This window comes from Megascapheus bottae, chromosome 5, assembly GCF_031878675.1.
Source record: "Megascapheus bottae isolate mThoBot1 chromosome 5, mThoBot2.hap1, whole genome shotgun sequence".
NCBI classification, from domain to species: domain Eukaryota; kingdom Metazoa; phylum Chordata; class Mammalia; order Rodentia; family Geomyidae; genus Megascapheus; species Megascapheus bottae.
The window spans coordinates 41135319-41149357 of NC_143513.1; the positions used below are offsets into that span (position 1 = coordinate 41135319).

The 14039-nt window shown below is 46.8% G+C and overlaps 1 protein-coding gene across 1 annotated transcript in view; it reads left to right on the forward strand.

The window, feature by feature from the left end:
• Positions 1-3433, forward strand: part of Cdhr3 (cadherin related family member 3) — a 70894-nt gene extending 67461 nt beyond the window's left edge. The window contains exons 18-19 of the mRNA XM_090332225.1: positions 652-700; positions 2193-3433. Of these exons, the coding sequence (XP_090188351.1) occupies positions 652-700; positions 2193-2515 (372 nt within the window). The 3' untranslated portion in view covers positions 2516-3433. The remainder of the gene's footprint in view (positions 1-651; positions 701-2192) is intronic.
• Positions 3434-14039: the final 10606 nt, after the last annotated feature.

Genomic DNA, 14039 nt, shown 5'->3' on the forward strand with positions numbered 1-14039 from the left:
TAGGGGAGTAGCATGGGCTCAAGTGGTAGAGTATAAATACAAGATCCTGAGTTCTAATCCCAGAACTGCTGAAAATTAAAAATCCCTGACCTTGAGCCTGTAAAGGGCATGCTGTGAAGGAAGGGGGTGCCCATGGGGTCAAGGATAGATTTCCCATAGAAATCAGGACCTGGAAGGGAGTTCAGAGATGGCACCATGTGGCTTAGGTGAGGGCAGACAGTGGTAAGCATGTCGGAGCTTGCATGGGAGTTTCTGGGGACTCACCTGGGTCTTTACAGACTTTGCAAGTCTGTCTGCCTATGACTTCACCAAGGCAGTGCAGGCCTTTACCTGGCATCATAACTTAGAGATCACTTCCTTGGGGGGAGGCTTTCTTAACCCCTGTTCTGGGTTGATTGTCTTACCTGTGACTCATGGCGTCCACCATCCCCTATCACAGCCTTGTGACTGTGTGACAGCCCTGTGCGTCACTGGCAAGTGTTGTGCAAGCAGTCATCACCCCCTGCCCTGTTCACTACGGTGCCCCAGTATCTGGCATTGAACAAATCTTGTTGGGAAGCTTTGGGAAGCACCTCAGACTAGGGGGGATGGGAAGTCCCGCCTGGGTGGGGCCACTGCAGCATTGTACTTGAAGTGGTTTCTTCTCCTCAGGAAATGGTCAAGACCAGCACCATCTTTGATGGAGAAGCTGTAGATCCAGGTAAGGCCATGGCAGTAGCACCTGCAGAATGCTTTTCAGAGCCCTTGAGGCCCTGTCCAGGCTCTTGCTTTTCACTGGGTTTGCCGTGGCATTCGACCATGTTGCCTGTGGTAAAGGGTTGGCCCTTCTGAAGCTAAACTAAAACTTGAGATGAGCTCTGGACACAGCTGGCATGCAGATGTGCAGGGGCCGATCCTGGGTGTCACCTCATAGGCCTTCCACCTGCAGCTCCCCCTGAAGGACTACCCTTCTTTCTTGCCTTCTTGCCTATTTACAAACTGGTGAAGTGGTGAATTCTAGAACTCGATTTTTTTTTCCTGCTCCTTGGTACTTTCTGGGCTAGTGTCTCTGCAAGGGACACTAGGATGTCATATCAGGAGTAAAAGGAATGGCAAGTTTGGCTTCTATTTTCCCCCCCTTAGGCCAGGGCCAAGAATTTCTTCTTGGTCAGCACGATGAACATAAGGTAAAGCTGGCCTCCAGAGCTCTCATTACCCCCCCAACCCCCGGAATCAGCTCCAAATTGAGCTCCTTCACACACATCCCTCCACTTACAAAGGCTCAATTATAGACAGGAATAAAGGGAAGGAAACCAAATTCAGAGGCAAGTGTGCTGGCTCTCTGCCACCCTCATAAGCAAACCGCTCTGGTCTGGAAAGGAGGATGGCTCCTCTCCAGTGAGAAGCTGCTGCTGTTGGAATTAAATTTCCCTCTATTATTAGGTACTTGTTACCATAATGCGCCCACATTAGCATAAGTGCTGCTGGGATCCTGAGCCCAGAGGCCGCCTCAATCCTTATGGAAGTGGCAGGAGCCTGGGCCTTGGCCCTCAAACCCAGCTCCCAAAACAAAAACCAGGGGAAGACTTTGGTAGGTTTTGTGTGCTTGAAAGAAGAAAAAAAGACAACATGAGCCAACTGGCTTAATGTGAACAAACACATCAATTAATGTCTGCTGGCTCTGACACAATAAAAAGGGTTTCCTCCCCTCCTCTCCAGCCGGGCCAGGGCTGTGTGTCTGTGTGTCGGCAAATTTCTGCCAAACTAACATAAATAAAAATCAAAGGCTTTCCCTCCTTACTTGTGAATTCCTTCTTATGGCAAGGATTCAAGGATCTTTTCAAACAAACAAGATAAATCAGAACCTAAAGATCAAATCTAATCTAGACAATGGCCACAAGGAGTTCAAGTTTTCACGTTGAACTCATCTCGTATGTGAGATACCTTTGAGCAACCCCCCATCCCCCATTTTTCTCATTCTAGAGGTATGTCAGGTGCTGCCTCTGAGGCCTGAGCTGCACAGCCTGGGAGGGGCAGACTGGGAAAAAGATTCTGCAGCACCTGAAATTCACACTCCTTCCAGAGCACTGCAGCATTGCCTGGCAGTCAGAATATAGCAGGGGTGGGGGTGGGGGAGGAGGTGAAGAAGGCAGACTTGTTTGAATTCTTTGATGTAGATGATTGTTGTATTCTTTCTACCACCCCCCCCCCAGTGACTGGGGGAATATATGAATTCAACTCCAAGACCGGAGCCAGAAAATGGAAAGATCCACTTACCCAACTGCCCAACTGGACAGAGCTTAGCCCCTGGGGAGCTGCCGCTGGCTCCTGGAGAATTACTGCTGGGGACGTGCCCGGCCCACAAAGGAGAACCCATGACCTAGGAGATGGGCAGAGGGGCAAAGCACAGACAGAGGATACTGAACCAGGTTTCCGAAGTGGAGATGGCAAGCTGGGCATCCCAAAGAACAGAGACTCAGCCCTTGCAAGCAGGGCGAACCCCCAAACTACACAAAGGAATATTAATGGCATATAGTGTCTGGGCCCACTGTGCAGGCCAGGGGAGGGGCTTATGTCCCTGGGGTGCATCATCTTAAAATTTAGGGGGACAGGAGTGGGCATGGTACAGGTAGCAGGGGTTCAGACATCAAGGGGACCAAATGGAATGCTTGATCAAGATGTCCCTCTCTCGATGCCTCCCTCCCTCCCTCTTTTTCTGCCTCCCTCCCTCCTTTTCTCCGCCCCCCCATCTCTTCTTTACTTCCTTTCCTTTTTTTCTTTTTGGTACCTGTACTGAGGCTTGAACTTAGGGCTGGGGCACTGTCCCTTAGCTTTTTTTGCTCAAGGTTGGCTCTCTACCACTTGAGCCACGGCTCCATTTCCAGCATTTTTTCCACAATTAATTGGAGGTAAGAGTCTCATGGACATTCCAGTCTGGACTGGCTTCAAATCACAGTTCTCAGATCTTAGCTTCCTAAGTGAAGAGGATTACAGGTAGAAGACACAATACGATGCAGTTTGACTTTTTCTGAGATAGCACAAGAGAAATTTCTCTTGGGGTTTAGGTCAACAAGGGATATTAACTTTTGGATGTGGACCTCCTGTGCTCCTTCTTTGCACTGGCTGTTCAGAAACTCTCTTCAGCCCACCTTATGACCACGATGAAAGATTTACTTTTACATCTGCATTCAACCAATATTCCTAGTCTTATTTGATCCTCTCCCAGATTTCCCTTATAAATATGGGGAAAATGCCACATACCTTTGTGTGTCACCTTAAATCTTTTTTCAAAAGCATAGAGGCAAAAACAAAAAAAGAATAGAAGTAAAAAACATGACTAACTAATGAGTTGTTCAGCTGGGAAGAAAAAGACATGGTATACACTTTCTTTTATTTCATGTTTTACTGAAACAAAACTTATGTTCAATAAAGCAAGTAGATCTAAGGTGTTCAAGCCGTTAGGTAGTCTTCTCACCTCCCAGAGACCACTAGTCTGATCTTTATCTTTGCCTTTTTTGAATTTCACACCTCATTGTGGAGGTGATCAGCTTTCTCCAGTGCTGTACCTGATGTCCTTGAGTAATTATACCACAATCAATCCATTCTGCACCCTCGCCCTTTCACTATAACGCCTTGCAGTGCTTTGAGCTCTCTTATATGGTTTTTTGTCATTTTTCTGGAACATGAACACTAGGCTTCTGAGCATGTACCTGAGAGAGGCATTGCTGGAGCAATGGCTTTGTCCAAAGACCTTCAAGATGGTGGCTCCAGTTTACACTGAGCATCCAGGATACACTCAGAATCCAAGATGGAAGTTCCGGTCCTTTGGGATTATCAGTCCTTTAGGTATTAGCCATTCTGGTTAAAATGAGCCGAAACACTACCATGCTTCCAGCTTTCCATTTCAATTGGAGGCCCTGCATGACTCTCAGTGGAGACGCATGGGAAGTTCTACCCTGTCCAACATCTCAAACTTGTCCCTGCCTGAGGCAGGCATAGCACTGAACTGAGAGTGAAAACTTTCCAGTGTGGGCCTAGCACAACCCCATGAACTTCAATTTACCTTCTATCCTACTCTCCAGCTGTGAGGGCCCTGACCTCTGAATCACAAGAAATGACCAGGCAGGATCTTATCAGAGAGGGTCTCCTTCCTGTAGGGGAGGCCAGTGACACCCCCTCTCTGCCCCCCCCAGTCCCGCAGTAGCCTGGAGCAGGGGTAGCAGATTCACCCCACAAATGAAGGCTCCCAGAGAACCCTGAAGTTTACCAAGTGCCTGAGTTAGTGTGACTTCTCCCAAAAGAAATATTTGTAAAAGGCCCTGGCCTGGCCTAGACTGGGCAGGATTTATTCATAAGGGGTGGTTGCAGGGAACTCCCTGCCAGGGTTTTTGGCAGAGGCAAGCTGAACTGTTCCGTGGTGGGGGTGAAAGTGGGTGATGTGGTTGATTACCCATTTAAGACTTTTCATGTCCATGGGGCCCTGGTTGAAACGACTTCCTCAAAAATGCTCAGCTTCTTTCTGTGCAAGTAAAATGAGGCTCTGTAAAGGCTGATGGGAGTCTTAACAACTGTTCATAGCCCTTGCAGGTGATTAGAAAAGTGTCTAGCAGTGTCCTGCCATTGCCTATGAGGATAGTGCTGGGGCTGAATGGCCAGGAGGAACTTCCCTAAGGGCACACTCGGCTGAGCATTCACCCCAGGCATGGTGACAGCAGGGGAAGCTGAGTGTCCTCCAGGCCCACTGTGGGATGGGCCCACAGAGACCTGAGGAATGGGGCTAAGGAGGAAGCAGGAGGCCTCCAAAACAGCCCTCCTCCACCCTGACCTGTGCTTTTGCTTATTTGGCAATCTGTGACAAGGAAATCCAGAAGACTGACGTCTACCACAGAGACCATGTGGTTTCTGATGTTTATCAGGTTGAAAAGAAGAAAAGAAAAAGAGTTATCTGAATGAAATGAAGCTAGCAACCAAGATAGACCTGGTGTTTTCCCACATTTCTTCCAAGACCTTTAACTATGTAGGAGTTGTTTGTTGTCAGTGTTCATGTTCCTTAATCTGCTACATTGCATCAGGGCAAGCCAGATGCTGGCGACTCGCGCCTAGAATCCTAGCTACTCAGGAGGGTGACATCTGAGGATCATGGTTTGAAAGCCAACTCAGGCAGGTTAGTCTGTGAGACTCTTATTTCTAATTGGTCACCAAAAAGCCAGAAACAGAGCTGTGATTCAAGTGGTAGAGCTCTAGTGCTGAGAGAAGAAGCTCAGAGACAGAACCCAGGCTGAGTTCAAGCCCCAATACTAGCGCGCGCGCGCACACACACACACACACACACACACACACACACACACACACACACGAGTATGTTAATGGTGGTAAATGACCTTGAGCAAAGTAAACAGGGTCAGAGGTGAGAGAGGGGGAGATGACCACCTTAAATGGATCCACTGGGGGTGAGAGTCAACAGCAAAAGTGTGAGAAGGAGCCTTGCAGATACCTGGGTAGAGCCTTTTGGAGAGAGAGCACCAGGACAGGAGCCCATGGAGGACTGGTGAAGAGGATGAAGGCTAGGAGCGCTGACTACTGGGAGGGTGCATGGGGAGGCGGCACATGTCTGTGTGTGTGGAGTGCTGGGGATGTGTGGCTTTCAGCATGTGTGTGGGAAGTGGGCCGCACACAGTGTATGGAATCACGGGCCCCCACTGTGTAGCTTGTGCTCTGAGTGTGGTGAGGAGCCATCACAAGCTTCTGAGCAGAATTTGGCATTCTGAAGCATTCCTGACTGCCAGTGTAAGACTTAAGGAAGATAGTGGACAGAGTAGAAAGAAAGGTATCAGTGAGGTAGCTGTTAGATGAATCTAGATAGGACATGGCTTGGGCCAGCAGTAAAGGTGGAGGTGATGGAAACCTTTCACCCCACCTCCACCCTCTTTGAGGCAGGGTCTCAGATAAGACAGACATTTCCTTATTCCAGCCTCTGCAGCAGGGTTTAGACACTCACTCGAGCATCTGGTTGCTATTGGTGAAGAGAACTTCCTGCCAAGATTCCCACCAATGCTCCTAAGGAAACAAGCACAAGCTCTGATTCATGCCTTTCTGGTCAAATGCCTGCCACCAGGAGACCCGAGCTACAGGAAACAACTCCAACTTTTGCCTATGATCTCTCAGAATGTAAATTCTTTGGAAATTTATATGTTTGAGGAGACAAGTATATCCTAGGAAACTGAAGCCTTGCATTAGAGTCGTTTGGAGACATGCCCTCCTCACAATGGTGCATAACCATCATTCCTGGTTTGGTGTTTGGAAAACATCCCTGGAGTCTTGAGATCAAAGCAAAGAGTGCTCACAAGCCTTTTCTTCTTGCTATGTGATATGTGCTGGGTGAAGCTGGCTGGAGCATGGCGTGAGCACCCTGCTGCCCTCCTGAGCCCAGCATATGGTGGAAGGCTTTACTTTTTTGCAGAACAGCCCATGGCTGCCACAGCGCCTCCAGAAACCGCACAGCTGAGGGAGGAAAGCTGGTTAATGTGATTTACAGTTGGAGCTCACAAGAGCCTCACTCCCACCCTGCCCATTTCATGTGTTCATCCACAGTCAGTACACTCCAGCTGGCATGCTAAGGGTCTTTTTTTTTTAAGTAAGAGGTTTTTTTCTTTATTGTGATTTAATCTGCAAACCATAGAACTCAGTGGGTTTTCATATACCACAGAGTTGTACAAGCATCACCACAACATAATTCCTCAAGTATTTTCATCACCCCAAATAAAGCTCACATCCACAAATAGCCATTCTCTGACCCAGATACTGGTACCTGCTAACATTTATTTTCTGCCCCTATGGATTTACCAATTCTAGACAGTTCATATAAATGTAACTGTATAGAATTTGTTCTTTAATGTCTTGTTTACTTCATTTAGCATGTTTCCAAGATCCATTCACATTGTACATGTATCAGTATTTGATTCCTTTTTAAAGCTGCATAATAGCTCATAGCCCAGATATACCACATTTTGTTTAGCCATTTTTTGATTGATGGATATTGATTTGGATTGTTTTTAGCTTTTGGCTATGATGATGATGATGATGATGATGATGATGATGATGATGATGATAATCCTACAATGAATAAATCTTCAACAGACAGGTAAACACACAGAAGTTCTTGTGTGGAAATATGTTTTCTTATCTCTTGGGTATACATAGGAATGGGGTTACTGGGTCTCGTAGTACATGAGAAGCTGCCAGACTACCTCCCACAATGGCTGAATCCTTCTACATTCCCACTAGCAGTGCACGAAGGTCTCATACGCTTTATTTTATAGACATATCAGTCACCACCCACTCGAGGCTGTGGAATGGAGCATTCAGTCCTTCCCAGGTCCCATCCACTTGGTTTGAGGGGGCTGAGAATGGTCTAGATCATTCGGTGTGGCTGAGATCCACTGTGACAGCTTTCCTTACACCTGAGCAATCTACAAATAGGTCTCTGTAAACCTCTGCCTCACTTGAGCTGGGCCCTCTCCCCACACGATCAGTAGTCTTCCACAGACACTGCTGAGTGTCCTAAAACTTGAGGATTATCTCCATTTACACATGAGAAAAATGAAATTTGGAGAGATTAGGACATGTATTCTAGGATGGGCCAAGAGGCCAACATACATGCATCTCCTCTTTGTCTATGTGGGACTTAGCGATGGCCTTTGATTTGTATTCTGGTGGGAAAGGATATCACTTGTTTGGACACCCTCCCCCCCCACATACACACATCAATCGATCTCTGAATGAATACTCTCTGACCCACAGTCCATAGGGCTTCTCATAGCTATAGAAATCAAGCCTTCACAGATACACAACAACACATACTGCTTACAACAACCCATACTGTTTAGATCATCTTCTACAAAAAACAAAGCATGTTTGAAATAGCCACTGGCCTCCCATAGTCCCTCCAAGCCCAGCACACTGCTTTGGGCAATGTGAAGTGCAAAGCATCTTTCTTTCTCTATCTGTTGCTCAACAGAGTAAATCTCATCTTTGTTGTGAGTATTCAAGCATCCCCCAAGGCCAAGAGGGTGATTACATCAGGCCTTTTCCTCAAGGCTGATAGGGCTGCAGTTACTCGTGTTGACCAGCAGGAGCACTGTCCACTTAACCTGTGTGAGTGGTCCAGCAGGGGAAAAATCCAGCTCTGCCTTCTTACCACCTTTGCCCAGCCTTTCCAGTGTGCCTGGCCTCAGTGCCTACATGGTGCAGCTGCAGGAAGTCCAAGGTCAAGATTTGGGCTTGTGGCCCTCCCCACAAAACCCACAGCAGCAATGTGGTAGCTGGAAACCAGACAGTGTCATACCAAACCTTTTGGAGAAGTATATGGCCAGCTCCACCCACGAGTGGCCTATTCCCGGAAGGCCCCAGGACAGCTTTCATAGCAGCTTGCCAAGAAACCTCTGGCTATTGGCCAAGGCAGCTCCCAGGCTGGCTCTGAACAAGTTCACTACTGACACAAGTAGAAAGGCTATGGTGTTTGGCATCTCTGAAGACACCCTTGAATTTTGTCTCCTGGCATGTCCCTTGCCCCAGGTTCAGGAGAATGACAGCGACAAAGAAAGAAAAAAAACAAAACAACAACCTTTGTTTGGCTGAATGTCAGTGAGCCTGTGTGAGTGTGAGTGTCACTGCAAGTAGTCATTAAAACCACTTTACATGTATCCAAAGCCTGCTAAGTGCCAGGCCACCTGGGGTCCTTTGCATTCATTTGGATGTCTAATGGAAGCATCTATGCGCATTAGCTCATTCACACAGGAAAAATTGAGGCTCCCAAAGGGCAAGTGACCCGCCAAAGGTCTCACAGCTAGTAGGCGCAATAGAAAGCAGGATCTGAAAACAAGTCTGACTTCTGATCTTCTCTATGTATGCCTAGGGTAGGGTCTGAAAAGGAGAGAGAGAGCTTATCCTGTCAGGATTTCCCCCTCCCCTCCTGCTGCCTTCTCTTCTTCCTGCTTTGTGAGAAGAGGTGAGGCTGAGGGCAAGAAGCAGAAGGGAAGAAGGAGGACCTTACAAACTAGTTTATTTAGGAGCAGTAGTATGGGGGCTTTGTAACTCATGAGGGCTGAAGGAAGGTCCTGGAATAGGGACTTTGACACTGAGAAGCTCATCAGTGTCACTGGGCACCAGGAGAGAGAGATAAAAAGAAAGAGGGAGGGAGAGTGGAAGGACAGGAGGAAGAGAGAGACAAGAGGGGGGAGGGAGGAAGAGAGAGAAGGTGAAAAGGGAGGCAGGGGGTGGGAGAGAAGGGGGAAGAAGGTGGGCAGAAGCAGAGGCAGGGGAGGGGGTTAGTGCCAGAACTCTGAGATTCCCTGCAGGGGGGACCCCTGCCTGGTGGGGGAAGGGGACTAGCAGGAGCAAACCGCGGCCTTCATTCTGTCAAGCAGGGCCAACAAAGGGCAGTCAAATCACAGGATTTCTCAAGAAATAAAAATTCCTAGCACACCCCTGGGTCCTCTGGGAGAGAAACTGACAACGTGTTGATTGAAAACAGTCTGAGCTGGTGGCTCTTGCAGGGGAAGGCCTCGCTCTCATGAGCTCACAGCGACAGCTAGTGGTCGTCTGAGACACCTGTCATCTCATCGGAAATGGTGCCAAGGATAAGGCCACAGGCCCCATTAGGTTCCTGAACAGACATTTTCTCCTTTCCTTTTGCTGTCAGAGCCTACATCCTGCAAATGCATCTGCCTTCTCCTCTTCATGGGACAAGATAGAGTTGTATGTGACCAATTGACTGCATCATGGAGATTTTTCTGAAGTAGTTGTAGCAACGACTTATTCCTGTCATTGGTTAAATATAACTAAAAATATTTAATGATGTTATCTTTATTTTTTTTTTTTTTGCCAGTCCTGTGCTTGAGCTCAGGGCCTGAGCACTGTCCTTGGACTTTCTCAAGGCTAGAGCTCTGCCACTTGAGCCTCAGCACCACTTCCAGCTTTTTTCTATGTATGTGGTACTGAGGAATCGAACCCGGGTCTTCATGCATGCTAGGCAAGCACTTTAACCACTAGGCCAAACTCCCGGCCCTAATGATGTTATCTTTAGATGACTCATACAAATGATTTTACCAGTGAGAGATTTTATTTTGTTGGATTATGTGTTCAGACTACACTTCTATAGTAGGTCAGAGACCTCAGATTCTATAGTGATCCTGATCAACAAGTCTGATTAACTCAAGGCCTTGAGTTCAAATCCCAGTACTACCACCAAATGAAAGTTGCACACACTAGTGTGTTGAGATTTTGTTGGTCTTTTTTTCACCCCTCACTCCATTTAAGTTCTGACTCATGACGTGTCTGAGGGTTCTGTAGAGGAAGAGTATGTTTTGAATAACTGATACTCCAAAACCATTTCTTCACAGAAAGCTCTTGGCTTCTGTTGGAACAGTAAGTAGCCATGGGAGGAGTCAAAGAATTTAGTCCTCAGAAAGAGCTGATAGAGTATTCTAGACTGTGAAGGGATTGGTCAGACTTGGAAGACTTTTATCAGGAGTTATCATCTTTAACAACTCAATTCGATTGATGGCTGGGGGCGCGGGTGGGTGGGGCAATTTGTGGTGAAATAGTATTTATGGGTTGACACGCCTAAGATGGAACTTTATCTTAAAGAAAACATGAGCTTTTGTGAGCCTATCCTTTTGGGAAGGAAACTACTATTCCCTGGCTAAATTTCATTCAAATTATGTTGTTGTGTGAACTGGGTTCCTTTTGTTGCAAATAGAGATTTGCAGACTTACCATGAGGCCACATGTGAAAATAAAAGGTCTTGCCTTGATTGCTTTCTCTCTAATAGCAAAAACTGCATCACTGAAGACCAGGCTCTTTGTCTCTTTGATCTTGAAGAGAAGATGCACAGAAAGAAGTTAAACCGTGAAGATGTTGAAGACAAAGAAAAGCAGAGCGCCTGCCAACCAGGAAAGGTCCCAAGGAAGTTTGGCCTAGTGGTAGAGTGCTTGCCTAGCATGCACGAAAGCCTGGGTTTGATTCCTCGGTACCACATACATAGAAAAAAGCTGGAAGTGGTGTTGTGGCTCAAGTGGTAGAGCTCTAGCCTTGAGAAAACCCAAAGGCAGTGCTCAGGCTCTGAGTTCAAGCCCCACAACTGGAAAAAAAAATTCACCACCTGTGTGGTGTCAGGATTAATAAGGTGTCTAGGAGAGAGCAATGTGACTGTCAAGATCATCGGTCACAGCAGTGCTCAGATCCAACCAGAGGCTCCATGCAACCTGCAGGAACTCTTCCTGTGTCACTTAGCCCCACTGACTGAATGTCTGTTCTGGTGTACACACTGTGGTCCCTGTTAGGGTCTAGTCCCCCAATATTAGGGTCCGTGATCAAAGGAATGAGTCTGACACAAAAGCAGAAGTTAAACAGAGTTTTATTCCGCGCCTAGCATCGAGAATCATACTGACCGGTCAGGGCCATCTCTAAGATGTGAGTGAGAGAGCAACCCTGCCTAATCTTACAGGCTGCTTTTATAGACCATCAGCCATGTGGTTGGGCTGGCCATACACAGGTGGCCAATGGAATTCAACATAGTTGATTGATGGCTGGGGCAACCAGTGACACCTTTGCTGTTTGAACTGACCTATCATCTCGGTGGGCTTCTGGCGCACTGCTCTGACGACAAAGGAAAGGGAGGGAGTTTCCTGGCAGGCCAAGGGGGGGTAAGGTGGGGAGGAATTGGGGAAGTCCCTTTTAGTCCAATCAGTCCTTTATGTGCAAGTCTTCCTGGGACAATGGATCATGACGTGATGCCCAGGGCCCACATGCCAGATTCTGACTATTCAAGGCCATCGAAAAGGAGACAGAACCTCTGTGGAATGAAAGGTTTTTGCCCTGTTTATCTGTTTATCTCCAGAATCTGAAAGAACCTGCTTATTTGAGATATAGCATACTGGGTATGGGTATGATAGGTGTTTATAGCTCAGCATCATAGGTCTGTGCATTGAGGTTTGGTTCCCAGAATGGCACCATTGAGAGATGGTGGAACATTAGAAAGTACACCACAGGGAAGTTTTTAGGTCGCTGGAGGTGTGGTTCCCCAGGCTCTTCTTCTTTTTTAATTTTTTTAAGGCTTCTTGCCAGGAGGTGAGTAGTTTGTGTGGCCATGTGCTCCTCACTATTGTTTCCTGGCAGACCCACCAGAAAATCCCAAAATGGATCTTCTCAGTCTTGTATAAGACCCCCTCCTCCATGTAAGCCAGGATAACTTATCCTTATAAATTACCACTTACCTTTAGCCTACCTCTTATAATGACACACACACACACACACACACACACACACACACACACACACACACACAAAACCAACTAACACAGCCATGCTAAGAGTACTCCCTCACCAGGATGAAGGCCAACATTCAATTACTATGCTAGTGAAGACTGAAGGAGAGCTTGGGCATGGGGGATTGCATGCTGAGAACAGGGCTGAGTGTGAGAGGAACAGGAGCTCTGAGATGTATCAGGGAGAGACATACATAGAAGCAAGTTTCTGGCCAGAAATAGGAAGCTGAATATAGTTCATAACTACAGAGCCTCAATTTCTTTTACTCTGACCCAATAGAGACTGAGCCACTAACAGTCTTTTAATACCTTTTCCTGTTAGAACAAAATTGAGTAAGTCTTATTAACAAGTGTTGAACACTTGTATCTACGTATAAATGAAGTGAGTTCTACCCTTCAATTTTTCTATTATGTGTCTCATCAAATTCCTTTGTAAGTTCATTTGAGATAAATTCCTCTTATATGAAACCAGAAGGGCTCTGCCTAACCCAGCAGCATACATCCGCATACAAGATTTTTTTTGCAAACTTTTAAAGGGTTTAAATTATATCCCTACTTAGAGCATTCACTTAGCTACTCTTCCAGCCCATGTCCTGTTTTTTGTTGTTGTTTTTTTTCCTTTTTGCCAGTCCTGGGGGCTGAACTCAGGGCTTGAGCACTGTCCTTAGGCTTTCCTCAAGGCTAGAGCTCTACCACTTGAGCCTCAGCACCACTTTTGGCTTTTCTATGTATGTGATACTGAGAAATCAATTCTGGGTCTTCATGCATGCTAGGCAAGCACTGTACCACCAAGCCAAACTCCCAACCCCCATGTCTTGTTTCACGGATAAGTGTTATGCTCCTTCTATATTTGAACAGAGCTTGTCCCCTCTGAAATTCATGAAATCTGATTGCTTTTTGGGGCAGTGTTGGGAGATGGGAACCTCCTGGAAGATATTTGGGTCAGAGAGGCAAAGACCTCACAAATGGACTAATCTCTGACTTCTAGGAATGCTTTGACTGTTAGGGGAGTATGGCTCCTTTTTCGCTCCTCCAGATGTGTCCACTTTCCCTTGTTTGCCACCATCAGTGGTAGCACTATGAGGCCTTTACTAGAAGCCAGGAGCATTCTAGTACCCTACTTTGAACTTTCCACCTTCCAGAACCTCTTTCCTTTGTAAATGATCCAGTCTCAGAATTCTATTACAAGAGAACATGAACTAAGACAGGCCTCACCTGCGCTCTCTTGTTTTCATAAGTTTTCACACCTCCTGGAAAACCCACATGGGCACACTCTCCTCGCTGTGTTCTAACTCTTCTCTCCAACACACATGCTGGGGATTCTCCCAGTCCACACAAAGTACCCTCTCAGCATTCTGTCTGACAACCATTGTTGTAACAATATATATCGTCAGCTACAACAACAGGTACATGTTCCACCTGGAGCTCAATGTGCTATCACATGTGCAAATGATGCTGCCAGCCAGTGTGCAGGAGGATTAGGTTCAGGGCCTCACAGCTGGGTGTACCAGCATGGATCTGGGTCATTTGTCGATTCAAAGCTGTATGGATTACTGGTGGACAGAACTGAGTCGACCTCTTCTGCATAGTTGTTTGTTAGGAATGTGTTGTTGCTTGGTGATACTTGGCGCCTCTACCCATTCTGTGACTCCACAGTCCCTGGGCCTGAGAGGATGGCTCCAAGTCCAGGCTCAGAAGAAACAATCTGGGCTTACCCAGGTTTTTAGTAACTCA